Here is an 18,435-nt window from a genome sequence, read left to right as displayed (position 1 = left end):
TTATTATGTTTTGTGTCCTTTTAAAAAAACTTGTCAAAATTTAAAAAATATTCTCACGTTATCAATTTTTAATTTAAAAATAATTAGTGTATGCCAACATGCGAAAGTTGTTATAGTAAAAAGCTTAAAAACATACAATTATTGTATTTTATAAATGGAACAAATAATTATTTTAAAATTAGCTTTCCATTTCTAATAAATAAACAGATGTAAGAAACTTAACTTCTAAAAAAAGATTTCATAGTGTGGGATAAATAATTAATGAAAACTGTGAAAAACAATTTTAAATATTCCTAATTACTAACATTGCGCTATTCAAAATTAACCGTATTCATTTCATTAGGGTAAATTAGCGTATATATATATATATATATATATATAAACACTAAATCCCGATCAATGAAACAAATCAAATTTGATAAGCAGTTCAGCACATTTGAAGATCAGATTCGTTGTGATTCTGTAGTCAGGTACAATGTAAAACATTTTAAAACTAACAGTGATACTACACGTTCGGTAAATCACATGATAAAAATACCAAATTTGATTGAATACTAAGCAATACTGTTTCGGTATACTAAATCAGTATTTATTTTTCTATAACTTTTATATCAATTATATTTTTTATGTTTGACTGTTATATAAAAATATCATAATCATGTTCAAATAAGTTCAAAAACATTTTTTTTATATTTATTAAAATTTGAGAAAAACTATTTTTAATATAAGGGCTATATAATCTGCTTAATTTCCATTATTAGATATTTAGAGATAGAACTACAATTAGTAATTTAAAGAAAATTAAATTCTAACCATGATTAGTTGTTTTTAACTGTTTGTGAGCTTAAGTACCAGTTTAAGAGTTATCATAAGGAATCTGAGTGTGGAACATTGTTAAATGTTAGGTTAGAGTTAAGATAAATATGGTTTTTAAAAGACGTATAACAAAACTTGAACGATAACTCTCTAGAAGACAAGAGAACGCAGTGAAGCCATGACAACCATCAGTACACAGCTGATTATAGCTGCTGCTCCGGCTGAAATTATATAGTACAACTTATATATCTATAGCAACTTATACATATATGTGTATATATTATATAAATAAATAAATAAATAAATAAATATATATATATATAAATATAAATAAATATATATATATATATATATATATATATATATATATATATATATATATATATATATATATATATATATATATGTATGTATATATATGTATGTATGTATATATATATATATTTATATATATATAAAATATATATATATCTATATATATAATTCTCTTCTGGGATCAGTTAGAAAACAAGCTGCAAGCGCGCCTTTGCAGTCCCCTCTCTTCCTCTCTATCACTATCACTACCACCCCCTCCCCACCCCCACATGATCTGGTGAGCGGTGTTCACTCTGTTTACATTTTACAATCATAGAGACGGGTTTGGTGACGGCTATTAGGGGCAGATAATTTAGTTTGAAACGATTTTAAACTTAGAGGAGGTAACTAAGAGGAGGCTGCTTTCACGTGGGGGGGGGGGGGGTTAGTGTTTTTAAGCAAATATTTTCAGAGGCAGCATTGGTACTGTCGAATTCACAAATTATAAATTACTGAAAAGTAGAAAAAAAACACTAAATAGCGGCGTATGATACGCAGCGGGTCGGCTCGTATAATATATTATACATCAATAATATAATAATATACATTATTTTCAAAATTAAATCTAAAAAAATACAGTCTAACATTACCAATCCTTACTTTACTAGGTTGCAGGTAGAAATAATCTGAACCCAATCTACAGCTTTCAGATATATATATATCCGATTGGTTACTTATGCGTTTTTTTTTGTTTCAATTTAACAATTATAAATTAAATGAATCATTTCAATTCAAGAAAAAAAAAACAACCAAAAAAAAAAAAACCTACATGCACAGTCGTCTCCCTTCAGCCTGTAATGTGCGGCACACACGCAGACTGCTGGGGTTGTTGTAGAACATTTGCCTGTGTATTTGAGGCCGGTACAGTCACTGTCTGCTGTACATCGTTTGCCTGGCTCTGAAAGTATTTTCGATTTCTGTTTATATATATATATATATATATATATATATATATATATATATATATATATATATATATATATATATATATATATAAATATATATGTATGTATATATATATATATATATATATATATATATATATATATATATATATATATATATATATATATATATATATATATATATATAAATATATATGTATGTATATATATATATATATATATATATATATATATATATATATATATATATATATATATATATATATAATATCAGTGTACGTACAAATATGTGTATGGCTTGGTCAGACGATAAAGCTCACAACTAATTTCTTAAAAGTTTCGCTTTTGGATGCATGATTTGGATCTGTAAAGTCCACCCAGCTCTACTGCTCTATAGGCTGACCACACTATCCCTCTGAGTACTAAAGTCATTAAATCAGACTTACTCTACTTACCATGTTACTTGGGCACGAACGGAAAAGATGAGGTAATATAAATGTATTATGTATATACATTAATTCAATCGTTTAGCTGACAACTCACCAACAATGGTCACAGTGAAGTCATCACTAGGGACGCTCGCTCCTTTGTATAAGGAGTTGCAGGTGTAGGTACCATTGTCCTCTGTGGCGTCCGCGTCAGTAAAAGAGTAAACATCCGTTGTGACTCCTAGGTCAATGGTCCCTCTGTGCAAAAAAAATAATCATGTGTGTGGTTTGGGAATATGAAACTTTATTCTATCCTTGAAAACAGTTAACATTTTAAAACGTAGTTAAACTCAGAAATGAACGCTCAGAAATGAAAATACGTAAAATTAATATTAATATTAAAATGAAAAGAAAAAGTTGAATTTAATTTCCATATTTTAGCTATATTTATATACGTTTTTTTTTTAGATAAAAATCATAAAGAGAAAGTTAAACTATTTCCTTATTGCAAATACATTTTTTAAAAATTTATAAACTCTTTATGTTTCGTTTAATAATGCAAAGAGATAGTATAAATGTATTTTCTACATAGTATCTACATTTTTTAAATACATTTTTGTTTATTTTGAAATGAAAACAGAGAGTAAGGATTTAATGTCCGCTTACTTTTTCCACGAGTAGGTCCAACCTGTTGTCGTACTTACACCAGAGTTACACCTAAGAACGTAGTCACCGTATTGCCCAAAGAAAGTTCCCTCGGGTTCACGAGTAATTGTTGGTTTCGGTACTGTTGGGAATAAATTTATTTATTTTATTTTGGTAGTTAAAATTGGAATGCCATATAGATGTAGATTTAGTTTTTTTTTTTTAATGAAAATTATATTTCAGTTCAACGAAATTAATTCTTTTTTTTTAAAATCCTGCAACGTATATATCAAGTTTTCCTAATTTTACAATGCTTTGAACAAGTGAGTATTTAAGCTATGGCTTATTGTATACTATCATCACAGGTACGAATATAGACAAAAATATGTTTTTTTTAAATTTTTATTTTTATATAGACACTATATAAAAAACTGAGGTGAGATTTTTAAAGCAGTCATCTCATTTTATTCTGATTTGTAAATGACATTTGACAAATCTCCTTTCCAACGTATTAAAAATGTCATGAAATTGACAGGTTAGTAAAAAAATAATCTGCTAATTGAGAATACAATTAGTATAGGTTTCAACAGCTGTTTAGATTTTAAAATAAGACGGGGGAAAAACGCGACAACTTTATCTCAACATGTTTTCCCGTTCGTGGCCAAGCAGATAAAGTAGAGTTTAAAGGGGAAAGTGTGGTCATCATTTTACCCGACCGCAATTTCTTCCCTAAAGTGAGTCATCATCGGTTAATGGACTCATGGACGCCCTCAGTGGCGTAGCGACCTTTCCCGGCGCCCGGGGACAAAATTTCGATTTGCACCCCTTCTCGAACTTTTAATTTGCACCCCACCCCCTCAAACTTTCGATTTGCACCCCTCCCCAAACTTTCGATTTGCACCCTCCTCCTCAAACTTTCAATTTGTTTTTCCAACCAATTTTGCCCCCCCCCCCTAAGGTCGGCGCCCGGGGACATGTGTCCCCCTCCCGTACCCCCTCTCAACGCCCCTGGACGCCCTAAAGACTCAAGCCAATGATCCGAACTCGCGGCTTTCGTGTTAGCAGTCCTTTAGCTCTACTATTCGATCACGCCTTGTCGAAAAGAAAAAAAAAACTCACAAGCACTAAAAGTCCCATCTCCTGTGGTGTAGCGATCAATTCTGTACCGGCATTTGTACAAACCCATGTCGTCACTGGTAAAGTTGTACAGTTGGATGACCTTATCTCCTTGGCCTTCAATGGGTAGGTCGTTAAACGTCCACGAGTAATAGTTGCTGGTAATTGAATTATCACCACAGGCCAGTACGAGTGTTGATCCTAAGGTTACATCATCGGTGCTTACTTTTGTAATGATTGGGTCAGGGTTGGCACCGCTAGCTGAAAATATTTTTTTTTAATAAGATGTCTTACGTGTAAATTATGTATCGATTTTTCATATCGCGCGTGTGTGTGTGGTGTGGTGTGTGTGTCTGTGTGTGAGAATAAGAGAGAGAGAGAGAGAGAGAGAGATTGTGTCACAGATTAAGTGACTGCCACTTGTCTTGTAGTAAACTATAAAATGGGTAAATAAAAGTGAGAAGTCGTCCCAAGTTTTGATGGTTAGTAATTGCCAATTGATTAATTTTAATTTGAAAACTTTTCAGACAGAAACTATTTTTATTATCTTGAAAATTGTTTATTTTTTTCTTGCACGTGGATATACCCTCTAAATGTTTCAACATACTCTGTTTTTTTTATTTTATTTTATTTTAAAATTATTTTTGTAAATAGATCTACTTTGAGTGATGTTCACCGTACTCTGTTTTTTTTTTGTAATTTGATGTACTAATTTTAAACACTCCCGTGTCAAACTGAATTAGGCCTACATTAGGATTAACTTTAGAGGTAAATCAGGAATAAAAAAAACGTCATGTATGTCAACACCCATTACACATCAAACGAACGAACGCACAATATACCGAGATAATCATTAAGCCGTATCTGAATAAGTTTATTAAATTTATAAAGTTCAACGAAAAAAGAATTTATTTACCTATAATAAATTTTGACTTTGGAGCGACTTACCAAAATGTCGCAAATATTTAAGTAGTTATAATGATCAAATTAATGTTACATTATGTTTTAAGAAATTGAAAACCGGAGTATTTTAAAGAAACATAGTATGTTTTTTTTTGCTTATTTTATGCTGTACAGGTAAATACGTCGATCCCTAAGTCCGAATTCCCGTATTGATAAAATCAAAGCAACAAGGAAATCAAAATTATATGGTAATCAAATACAACGCTTTCTCTTCAAGAAAAGCTGTAAAATGTACAATTTTCTTATGCTTTTATTAATTTTTTTTTCATTGACAGCTGTAGACTTAGAAAAAAAACTACAATTTAAGATATATTTCAAGTTTTTTCCTTAAGAAATTGTGAATTGTAAAGTATACTTTTAATTCATCTTTTTATTAATTTCTTCTTTTAAGCATCTAATTTTTATTGAGTTTTTTTTTTTAAAGTTATAAGAAATATAATTACTTCTACAAAGCGTAGCTTAATTTTTTTAAGTAAGCAAAAATAGCTGCAATATAGCATATGTATTATGTTTCACAATTGGGTCTATAAGTAGGCCTAGTTTTGTTTCCTTTTTATGTTTTCTTTCTTTTTCTTCGATGCTTGTATCTAATGCTGAAAGGCATTACCATTAACACAATTAACTATACGTGTCAACTTCTTATGCGTCAGCTAGGCCGTTGACTCCGTTATCACCCAGGTTTAATGGCTTCCATACACATTGTCCAACCAAGAACAAACTACAAGGCAGCAGTAGTCCCCAACTATCAAGCCGGGGGCAGTGGCGTAGCTAGGATTTTTGGGCCCCTATGCAAAAAGTGTTAGTGGGCCCCTCAGAGGCGTAGCGACCCTTCCCGGCGACCGGGGACAAACTTTCGATTAGCACCACCCTTCAGACTTTCAATTTGCCCCCCCCCCCACTCAGACTTTTGATTTGCACCCCCCCCCTCCGCTCAAACTTTCGAAAAAGGGCCCCTCTTTGCCTTGGGCCCCTATGCCTTGCTTACGCTAGCTTTACGGTAGCTACGCCACTGGCCGGGGGTTCTAACTTGAGACTAATCGGTTTAGCAACCATGAGCTTTACCGGCTCCAACTTGCCGATTCAACACAATACTCAAGTAGTATGGGAAATGAATGAAGTGAGATTTAAAAGTTGTGTCGGGTTGCCGTGTGTGGTCTACTCTAGACTGTAAAAAAACTTACCAACAGTTATTTTGAAACTCAGCGTTGAATCTTGTGAACTACCCTTATAGGTCACTCTACATTTGTATTTCGCTGCGCTCGGCTGTGTTGTATTAAGTATAAATATGTCTGAAGTACCGCTCTGGACTATGTTCGGGGGTGAAGCATCATCCTAAAAAGAAAAAAAAAACGAAAAAAAACAAACAAAAAAAAAAACGTTTTAGACATTTCATTTCAAGCAAATATCTGTAAACGAAAAATAAAATACTTAAAAAAAACTTTTTAAAAAACCACGTTTTTCTTGTGGACTAAAAAGTAGAAAATAACTATTTACATACATTTGATGACAAAAAACGTGGGTACGTTCACCATCAAATTTCCCGACCCATCTGCCCGACCCACGTTTTTTGTCATCAAATGTATGTAAATAGTTATTTTCTACTTTTTAGTCCACAAGAAAAACGTGGTTTTTTAAAAAGTTTTTTTTAAGTATTTTATTTTCTCCTTTTTAGTCCGTTGCTACACATGAAAAACGTGGTTTTTAAAAAAAAAATTTATATAGTTTATTTTCTACTTTATCCAATGACTTGATTAAGTATGACTTGACTAAGTGTTTATAAATACACGGACTAAAAATCTTGAGCGACCAGGATTCGAACCTGGGTTGTCGCGGCCACAACGCGAAGTACTAACCAGTATACGATCACGGCCAGCGCGCTCACATCGATTGGGGCCGAAGTAACTGTTAATAGGCCTTCAGTCTTGTCGGTATCTTTAGAAATCATGTCCTCAATTTTATGGTCCTTAGGGCGTAATTAAATTAAGCTAATTACGGTCTCTAATTGCTAGTTTTTATGATTGCATCTGAAATTGTTAGGCGAAAGTAGCCTGCATGCCAAATTTCAGATCTATAGAGCAATCAGAAGTGGGCTAATTTTCGATGTCAATTTTAACAACAAACACATCCACAAACGCGAAGCTGAGTTAATAAAAACGTGTTAACAAGAAATAGTTCTGTTATTTCATTGTGTAAAAATGTCTGGATAATATAAAAATAAAATACAATGTAACTATTAATTGCATGAAATTATCTGGAAATTGAAGGAAATAATGTTTTGAGTAGTTTATCGTTTCATCTACTTTTATATTTAAGAGTCCGTAATACACATGTGAGGTTTTATATATATTATATATATATATATATATATATATATATATATATATATATATATATATATATATATATATATGTGTGTGTGTGTGTGTGTGTGTGTTAGATTTCTGCATAGATAAATAAAGGCTCTACACTTATAAGAAAGATTTCTGTAAAAAAGATACAAACATATTTTCCAAGACAGATTAAAGAAGCAATAGATCTTTAATGAAATATTAAAAAACCTAGTCGAAGTTATAAATGACACTCTTATATCGATTATCTACATGCAAAATAAAAAACAACACATTCAGTGACATAAATTCATAATTAAATTCACACAAAAACTTTGAGGTTTTAATTCAACTAGAAAATTTCTTTTTAATTGATTTAGTAGATTTTTTGCGCTCTAAACATTAGCATCCTGCTTCATTTTATTCCTCAAATATTTGACCCATACAAACTATCAAACTCCGCACTCAAAACTTTCCCCTACTTACACCCCCACACCCACCCCTTAGTGCACACACACACACACAGACACACACACACACTTTAGACAATAGTATACAGATAATTGAAACAAAAAAATCTTTAAAATAGTAAAATATGAAAGTCTTCAAGTTGCTTAAAAATAAAAATTCACAAACCAAAAATTCAATTATGGGTGGGTTTGTGCTGTCCAGTAGATCAAGGGTTTCGGTAACAGTGCAGAAAAATGTCGGTCCATCGTTTCCAATGTTGTAAGTTACGTCCCCGCCTATTGATCCAAAGGAATCACTAGCCCCTATCTCAGCTTTAGTTACAGACATTGCTATAACATACAATAATTTTAGTGATTTTATTATTTAATAAGTATTAGCAGATATACTGATAACTATTGCTATAATATGCAATAACTGTAGCTTGTATTAAAATGAAATTGAACTCTTGATTTTATTACTTTATAAGTATTAGCAGATATACTGATAACTATTGCTATAACATGCAATGACTGTAACTGGCATTAAAATAAAATTAAACTATTTATTTTATTATTTAATAAGTATTAGTACATAAAGATAACTCTTGCTATAATATACAATAAATTTAACTGGCATTAAAATAAAATTAAACTATTAATTTTATTATTTAATAAGTATTAGTAGATACAGAACAAAACTATACTTTTATTTAATTTCATACATTTAAACAACCAAGTGAGTTCAGTCGTTCTGTAGTGATTAATATTTTATATCATCAGGGTTAATTAATTAACATATAATAACTTGAAACGTCTCGTTTGAACGTGTATATTATGCAACACAAATACGATAACTTCTTCATTCTTGGACAATTTAATAATGTTAATATATATAAGTAAGTAGACTCAAACTGTTTTTCTTTCTGGATTTAATTACGTAGGCCTAACCTTCGCCCATCCATAAGTAAACTACAAAACAGCGGTTTATTTGGATTATAAAGTTTTCTTTTCCTAGATTGGTTACTGTCTCTTAAATATCTGACCGTAAAAGGCCACAGATAATACGTTTTCTTCTCTCATCTCATAACAAATGTATTACCTATTACCCACTACGATAGGACGATCAGTAAGTTGGTAATTTTAAAAACAAATTAATAAAAAGTCTAGTGACATTTTAAGTGCAATTTCCTTATGTTATCCATAACAATTTTTAATTTTTTTGTGACCGAACGAAAGGATATTTTTTTTGCGCTAAAAACCTACACGATGCTCAGTTTAAATTAAAAATATCATCCTAGGCCTACACGATGCGCAGTTTAAAAATTCTTAATTCATTTTTTGTGACCGAACGAAAGGATATTTTTGAAAACTTTCTTCGGCAATATTGTTCTAAATTATGGCAGAAATCGATTGGTAAATGTTTCAAGTCGCTAAGTGGTCTGGTTGCCGAGATATGGGCTAAAAACTGCATTTTTTTCGAGTTTTTTTTGGCTTTTCCGGGAAATCCAGGAAAGAATTCCGGGAATTTTTTTGGCCCACAATCATCCTCGGAACTTGCTTAACATATTTGCTTTTGGAACTAGTCCTCGATATTGCTTCGTTGAGGAGGAGATACGACTTAAAGCTGCAGACACACATCCATCCATCCATCCATTCATTCATTCATTCATCCATCCAGAAATGACGAGTTAATAATCGCAATAGTCCGTATGGAAATTGCGCTAAAAAATTCACAACCCTAGATTAAGTGGTAACTGTGTGGTAGAACATACCTGTCTCCCATCACTGTAATTAGACTTATTAAAAAAAAGCGAATTGATATTTTGTCACAGGATAATTCTCTAAACATCTACTTACTGTCATCAATAGTGGGGAGTGTATAGGTGCCCGGTACTTTAAAGCTAACAGACTCATAAGGTTGCAGGTCACATGTTATGGTTGCACCTGAAAGCGCGGCTGTCATGTGAATTGTAGCGCTTAGTGACACAGGTTCAGCTATTATATTGTTACCGTTCTGTGAGTACACAATGCATGAAGACAAATTAGAAGGTTAAGTATTCAAATGTTGACGTGATATTGTCAATGTTAAATAAATGTACATACACATATACATGCACATACTAATGCGTAAGTTTTACTTAAGATTTACTTCAATTTTACATAAGTACGTCGAGTTAACAGCTATGTTAACAATTAGGTTTACGTTTAAGGGTACGTTGGCGTTACGTTTATGTTAAAGTTTTATTTGCGTTTGCATTTACGTTTACCTTTACGTTTAACTTTGCGTTTATCTTTGCCTTTACGTGAGTGTGATTGATATTGCACTTTCGCTTTTTATTTGTATGTGCAACCATGTTTGTAAAAGTATATTCATTTCTATGTGAATGTGTATGTGCAGCTCATTTTGTCTCTGTTACCTTAATGGTTAATATCCCTTTATAACCCAAAGGAACATTCATGCAAGTTATTCCTACACTTCCACCAGTAGATATCGTTGTACTTGCGGCCTGTGGATCTCTTATTGTTAATGTCTGTGTTGCGTCTGTAAATAGATTATTTTTTTTTAATAACTAGAAATAAATTGTGTTTAGAATTTGAATTTGTAACATAATTTTTTAAAATCAGTTGATGAAAAATATAATTTATTGTTTATTTCACCCCAAGTCAAAAGACACGTTTCTCTCTTCAACACTTTTTTACTTACAATATTCCCTCTTATACTTATCTCTGTTGTTTTATATATGCTTATGTTTTTTTATTATACTCTAGTCAGTCTATCTCTAAATTTATTTATCGTTGTCCGGAAGTTATTAATGATCAATCTATCTCTAAATTTATCGTTGTCCGGAAGTTATTAATAATCATTCTATCTCTAAATTTATCGTTGTCCGGAAGTTATTAATAATCATTCTATCTCTAAATGTATCATTGTCCGAAAGTTATTTACTGATCATACTATCAATAAAAGCAACTATCTGCAGTATCGATTATGTTAAATATTTATTTCCCCAACATATGTATTAAAATATTTTGCGCACTTTATTATCTTGCGATTTACTTAATTAATAAACTTAAAACCCAAATGCAAAAAAATGATAAAGTAATATAATAATAAACCATTTTTTTCCCAGTAAAACAAATGAAAATATAAAAGTTAAAAAAACCATTATGTCTTAGGTTCAATAGCTGTTTTAAAAAAATGTTATGACCAGTACAAATTTTATTCAATTGTTTTTCTCTACTTGTATGACTTGAAAGAAATAAGTATTTAAAAAGCAATAAAAATCTATTTACCCAGACACTTTTTATCATCACAATTAATTATTGTAAAAACGAAATTAATTCTTTTTTTATTATTATAACAATGAATTATTAAAAAAAAACATGGAATGAAGATAATTATTTTAGAATTCAAATACTCACATTCACTTCCTGTAACTGCGGTGATGGTAAGTGAAGAACTGTTACCTGAATTTAAGGCAGGGTCTCTGGAGATAGACTGACACCTAAACAAAAATTGAAAAAAAATTTTTTTTTAGGTTTTTCATTCATCAAAGTAAAGAATTTCCGATACACTAGAAATTAAAATAATATGAATACAATGTGAAAAATATCATTTTTATTGCCATGACGATAGAGAATTTAACTAAGTACTTAAAGCTATGTTGAATTTTTTTATAGTTTCATATAAGCTAGTTTTCTTTTAATTTTTTTTTAAATTTTAATATTTGTTAAATGAGTTGCAGTTAGTGTTATCAATGAATCTAAATTTATTCGATTTTGGTAAATGTTCAATATAAAATAGAAGAATGCATAGTTTCATGTAAAGCAAAGAATATTTAGTCTATATTATTATCATTCTTTGTTTAAAAAGTTAAAATATATAATTTAAAAAAAATATTTTAAAGCATAAACTGATTGAATAATACTGAAAATAAACTTCTAGCTAGATATTCGGACTGTAACGCTTAATTCTTTAACGTAAACAAAATAAAACGAAAAAAAATATACTCGTAAACTCCAGCTTGTGTGATATTTATTGTTGGTGTAGAATCTGGAAGCTTTACGCCATCTTTATACCAAGCATAAGATGCAGGGTTACCACTATTAGATCTACAGGTCAAGGGGGCAGTTGATCCTACAAATAAATCCTCCGATCTACCGTACTCTTTGGTTATGGCGGGGCTTCCCAATCTAGCTATGAAAACAAAAGTAAACGAATGTTATAAGCAGGTCTTCGTATTACACAAAACGCAAACTACATTAAATTAAAATATATATTAACAGTAAAAAAAGAAATAATCAGTTAAAAAATAAACTGTAAAATTCTGAAGACAAAATTAAAATACAGTTGAGATATCTTGATGTATATTAACTAAATAAAACAAATTTTATTTATGATGGGCTGCCCATATACTAATCCTCATAAATGTATTAACTGAAGTTATAAAGCATTTATGAAGCCGCATTATAAAAGTGTTAACGTTTTCAGCCACTTATTTAAGCTGAGCATTAGTCTGGCAACGTATTCTATAATTTAATTGTCTTCATTATTCAATTCATTTGAAACATCGGTTTCAATGTACAATCTCGTATACGGTAGGTGATATACTCGAAAACTTTCTGCTTGTTCGTTGTTTATTTTAGCAAGCATAGTAAATGAAATTTGATTTAGGATTTAATGCATAAAATAAATCGAAAACGTTGTATTAAAAGATATGAACATAAACCGGGAATATGAAGCGCGTCTTGGAGCTTTAGCTCAGAGCTGTGTAGCTCGTAATTTTAGCTCCATTAGATTATATAACAATCTCCAATTTAAAGAAAGAAAATTTACACTTTTTTACTTTCTAGAATACGAAGTAGCCTCTAAAGGAAGTATTCTAATCGATAAAAAGTTCGAGAACGAGAATTTTAAAAATCTCAACGTTTTATACTCACACAAATCGGAAAAACTTAGTTTTGCAACTTTGTCTGTATGTCTGTGTGCCTGTGTGTGTGTCTGTAAACGCAATAACTTCTGTACCGTTTCAGTTATGTTGACAGAATTTCAGATCAGTTGTTATGTATATTGTGTAGTTATGTATCAACTTTTACACGATTTCCGGTAACCGGAAGTGGTACTTAACTAGGTATATGATTTTCAGTATAATATGCCTTAGTCGTAACGAAACTTCAATTTGTTAATCAAAAATCCTGTAGACTGATTATTTGAGACTAAACATCAATTCTAAACTGTCAAGCTTGTTTAATAACAACTATTTTACAAGTTATATAAACAGCCATAATTCTTTGTTGTTTTTTTTTTCATTTTAATCAAGGCAAAATCCACTGCATTTCCAATTCTTAAAAAGACATCAATTTAAAGTCAATGTTGAAAAACAAATAAAATTAAAACGGATTTCGAATCTCAACCGAAAAGTCTATACTTACTGCCGCATCCAGTGCGAATAGGAGTGTACTCTGAACCTGTGCAACCACATCTTCCAGATAGACATGAAGCCATGACACTTGTACTTTGTGTGCAATCAGTATCAGCAGAGCACTGGGCACAGTGCACAAGTGGCTTGAAGACTGCGGGCAGATTTGGAAAAAAAAAATCAATAGAAAATTATTGGCTTATTTTCTAATACCAAGACGGTACAGCCGTTCCACTGCGCTCTGGCTATGTTAGCTTCAGGATTATACAATATGGGTGCTTAGTTTAACTCCGTGTAATTTTTTTATAAACTGCTATCTTTTAACTCAGTGTACTCTTTTTTTTAAACTGGTATCTTCTAACTTCGTGTAAAATATCAAAATGTTTACCTAATAAATTTTTAATCTACACTCCTAATATCGATCCCCCTATGAAGCACCTATAGTGTTTGCTAAACCTTGTTGTGTTAAGACATCAATTTTAAACTATTTATATTAAAATAATTTTTTAATCAGCACATTAATTTTTAGAAACAATTTCGCTATACATATACCCCTCAAATGATATGCTGTATTATAGCTTAGAAGCAGAGGCGTATCCAGGTTTTCGTTGTAGGGGGAGCGAAAAGAGCAAAAAAAGGCGCCGAATTTTTAACACGTTCTATATACGCGTATTATATATATATATATATATATATATATATATATATATATATATATATATATATATATATATATATATATATATAATTACTAGCTGTATGTCATTACTTTGCTATGATGTAAAACAGTGGCGTAGGCAGGGGGGGGGGGGTTAGGGGGGGTCATAAACCCCCATAGACCCCTCGGTATATATATATATATATATATAAAGTATGAGGGGGGGGGGTGCAAATCGAAAGTTTGACGGGGGGGGGTGCAAATCGAAAGTTTGAGTGGGGGGGGGGGACAAATCGAAAGTTTGAGGGGGAGGGGGTGCAAATCGAAAGTTTGAGGGGGGGGGGGGTGCAAATCGAAAGTTTGTCCCCGGGTAAAAATTGGAACCCCCTTCCCCCCTTGAGACGATCCTGGCTACGCCACTGATGTTAAATAACTTGAAAGTAGCACTCTGAAGAAATAAGAAAAATGTAGGCCGACAAAACAAAAATTGTATCAATCTAAACAAATATATATATATATATATATATATATATATATATATATATATATATATATATATATATATATATATATATATATATATATAAACACTACAACCAAAAACAATGAACGTAACACAATCTGTTTTGTAATTCTTGTAAACAAAATTGTTTCATAATAATTTCTTGGAAATAATTAAAGACAAGTGAAATAGGGGAAATAGTCACTCTCTTAATATAAATATGTATATATCTACACATTTAATTATAAATTTCAAAACAAATAAATAATTAGTTTAGAATATAATGAAATTGTTTAACACTATTCGTGTTTACAAAATGTTTTTGTCTATAATCAGAATTTAATATATCGTCATCATAAAGGCTAAAGTATTACAGCATAATGAAAGTTTTTAAAATCAGAGTTGGTATAAAATCACGCTTTTAAATTCAGTAGAAAAACATTCGGAATGATAGCCTACGTTTAACTAACAATCGGTCTTTTAGTTCAGATCATATATTTTTAATTAACTGCTGCTTCTTTGTGTTCTTTAAAGATCATTTTTTAACAAAGTGATAGGTATGGGTTAGATCACTGTATTGATCACACACCTTATTACTGGTAATTGCAAAAACAATATTCACAGAGTTTTACGTTTAAAAAGCTAATTTTCTGGCGGCATGGTACTTTGGTACATCATTACGCGTTTTTCTACATGTACTTAACAGATCAGTTCGGGGTGGGTTGGGGGGGGGGGGTTCAACTTCATTCACCACTGTCCGGTCACTTTAGGTCAATTATCCAACCCAGTTTATACCTACGTGTGACATTAATGTCGCTCTACACAATTGTGGTGGTGAGGTGTGTGTGTGGGGGGGGGGGAGATAACCAACTCAGAGTGAACATAGCGTCAGTTTTTAGATGACTGTTCTAAACATACATGTATATTACACAAATATATATTACACAAATATATATTACAGAAATAGATTTAAATAAGTAGCAGTGGTATTATGACAAATATTTTTTTTTACAGAGGGGTCCATGGGGAGGGGGGCTGTAAATGTTTCATATAATTTGTAATCGTAATCACTATCGCCCAAACTGTAAGAATACTACTACTTCATCGTGATGACGTTGTTGACCTTGTCAGAATTTCGCCAGCACTACGCAGTTTGCTCATAAGGAAATTTAAATAGAGGTGCACATCAGTTGTATTTGTTTCTGTATTGTAATTTTTTAAAAATTAATCACGCGATTCAAACTGTATATATATAAAGTAATTATGTGTGAAGTTTTATGTATAACATTTTCTAATTCAATTATTCGTAAGGAAATACATTATACAGTTGCCTTAAACTTAAATCCCCTCTTGCCAAGTGGTACTACCCGTAGAGGTTTTTTAAACATTGCAATGCATCATAATGGTTATTTTTAGAATGGCAAACTGATGCAGCTGTTAATACGTGTTGTAAACGTAGACACTACTAGACTAGTACAATAATGCTTAATTGTTGCATGAAAAGAAATCTTGTGATTTACATAGATGTGCCGAACAAAAATATTTTTTAAACAAATATGATTGTTTAAAACTTTGAGTTTAAAAAGTTTCCAAAAAGGCGCCACTTTGCTGAAAATGGCCAGAGGGGGAGCGGCCGCTCCCCCTGCTACCCCCCCCCCCCCCTGCGTACGCTACTGCTTAGATGCGTTACCACCACTGTAAACATGTGTATGTGTAATAGGTTTTTTTGTGTGAATGTTTTTGTTTCTCTCCCTAAGCCTGGGTGATACTGCAGGGTTATACATACTCTGTTATTTGATAAACAAAAGTAATTGTTTTTTTGTTATTGTTGTTTCTTTTCAAATCGGGAATAAATCGGCAAGATGTAAGAAAAAAATATTAGTCGATTTGTTCACGAATTATAAATTTCTATAAACACATACGAATTATGAACAATGGCGTCTTAAAAGCTGAGGACTGTGGCTTTATTTTTTAGGTTGGAAACTGTAATTGTTCTTTATCTTAGGCTTGTTGGGCCTTACTGAGTTGAAATCTACAACACCCTATCAGCCTTGTGATTCTGTGTATGATAAGTTTGATGGATTTTCGGACTGCGCTTCGCTAAATAACGTCAAATCACTTGTATAAGACAGCGGTCTTAAAGCATTTTACTGTTTGAGGATTTGATACTGTAGGTTGAAAAGTGTCTTGTGAATGGAACGATCATGTCTAGGCGATGATAGAACGTTGTGGAAAGACTGGATGACACATACATCTCTGTTCCCAATATTATGTTACACAACGTTAGTTTTGTTATTAACATTATGTTCCATGCAGCAGGTAAAGAATTGTTCATCTCTTTCAGTGACCCTGGCATATGAAAAGACTATGTGGTCGGCGCTAAGCACAGCCACCTTTACTTTCCCTAATGTGAATCAGGTACCCACGAGAGCTGGGTCAACACTGTGACGTTTTACGGACTCAAACCTGGGTACCAAGCTTGAGACTTTCAGGTAAGAGGTCAAACATTCTACAATCGACCAAGACCACACTTCCTTAGATATTGACATGGGTTGCCCTTTTATTATGATTACATCGGGTAAATATTAAAGGGTCTGAGACAATAGGCGTGTTTGTTACGGCTATTTTTCCAATGCGGGCAACGTCTATTCCGGCTGTTGTCCAATGAGGGCAACGTTTATTCCGGCATTTGTCACATGCGGGAAAAAAGCCTTTTGGGTTTTTGTCCTTTTCGTGCAAACGGCCTTCGGGCAAACGGTCTTTGGACAAACAGCCTTCGGGCAAACGATCTTTCGACAAACGGTCTTTGGACAAACGGTCTTTGGACAAACGGTCTTTGGACAAATGGCCTTCGGACAAATGGCCTTCGGGCAAACGGTCTTTGGACAAACGGCCGTCGGACAAACGGCCTGCGGGCCAACGGCTTTCTAGATAACGGTCTTAAGACAAACAGCCTACGGACGAACGGCCTTTGGACAAAGGGCCTTCGGGCCAAAAACATTCGTGCTAATAACCTTCGGGCAAGTATCTTCCGACGTCCAACTCTCCTTTGTTCGATTATTACCTTTACCAAACATGAAGAAAAATAAAAGTTTGCTTCCTTACCTACGAAACTCATCAGCAGGCTCATCCACAGCAGGGCCTGACGCTCCATCGTTAGAACTCTCAAGGCAGTCAGCTCTATTTTTCTTTCTCCTTCTTCTGGGGGTCCCGTGGTTCTACACAAATCAGTGGCGTTGCGCGTGAAATATATATCTTGAACACTCCCCACATGCGCATGCGCAAGAGTGGGTGCGGTTATCACATGGCAATGATTTCATTGGTTGTTAGGTTTTGCCTAGAAACGGAAGATTGTGCTGACTGTAATAAATCTGGACTAGCGGGTGCAGCCAAGATCAATAGTCGATCATCAAAACAACTTTAACATGACATTCAATCTGATTTGTTTAACTATTAGGGCATGGCTGTTTCGAAAAAAAAAAAATTCAATCGCGGCCAACATCTATTCATTTAAATTTAGCACATACTTGTTAACGCTTAGGCCCTGGCACAGAAATTATATAAAACAAAAGTATTTATTTGGCAATGTGTCTTAATGCATAATAATTATGTCGTTATATAACATTCTCATACTACAACTAGCTCGTTTGATATAATATTTTACGTGCCTCGAACATTCGTTGCCAAAGAATAAAATTCGGACTCTAAATATATTATTATGCAGTTAACTAAAAAAAAAACAATTTAAAATACCTTTTCTTGTTATAGTTCATTAGCATTTGGTTGAGTTTCGCAAAGGCTAAAAATGCATTCAGAACCCTATTGAACATAGAACAAAATTATTAACATGTA

The 18,435-nt window shown here is 32.4% G+C and overlaps 1 protein-coding gene across 1 annotated transcript; it reads right to left on the bottom strand.

Moving 5' to 3' along the window:
- Nucleotides 1-235: 235 nt before the first annotated feature.
- Nucleotides 236-17,977, bottom strand: LOC131935838 (uncharacterized). The gene is made up of 13 exons (XM_059292531.1): nt 17,689-17,977; nt 13,437-13,577; nt 12,015-12,201; nt 11,427-11,509; nt 10,421-10,545; nt 9,861-10,017; nt 8,095-8,354; nt 6,409-6,559; nt 4,268-4,525; nt 3,170-3,290; nt 2,619-2,761; nt 1,940-2,068; nt 236-1,037 (listed from the first exon to the last, which is right to left on the bottom strand). The coding sequence occupies exons 1-13, from the start codon at nt 17,735-17,737 to the stop codon at nt 967-969; spliced, it is 1,875 nt and encodes a 624-aa protein (XP_059148514.1). The 5' UTR covers nt 17,738-17,977; the 3' UTR covers nt 236-966.
- Between the last annotated feature and the right edge of the window lie 458 nt (nt 17,978-18,435).

The sequence above is a fragment of the Physella acuta genome, unplaced genomic scaffold (genome assembly GCF_028476545.2).
Source record: "Physella acuta isolate Inbredline_101_S28 unplaced genomic scaffold, ASM2847654v3 ptg000161l, whole genome shotgun sequence".
NCBI lineage: Eukaryota > Metazoa > Mollusca > Gastropoda > Physidae > Physella > Physella acuta.
The sequence above is the reverse complement of the archived record's forward strand: the minus strand, read 5'-3'. Positions and strand labels throughout refer to the sequence as shown.

Excerpts from the sequence above, each read along its gene's own strand:
- LOC131935838 (XM_059292531.1), bottom strand. The coding sequence starts at position 17,737 with ATGGAGCGTCAGGCCCTGCTGTGGATGAGCCTGCTGATGAGTTTCGTA. Across the intron at positions 3,291-4,267 it reads AGATGGGACTTTTAGTGCTT|TACCGAAACCAACAATTACT; the intron begins GTGAGTTTTTTT and ends TATTCCCAACAG. Across the intron at positions 1,038-1,939 it reads GAAGGGAGACGACTGTGCAT|CCGGAGCAGCAGCTATAATC; the intron begins GTAGGTTTTTTT and ends ATATAATTTCAG.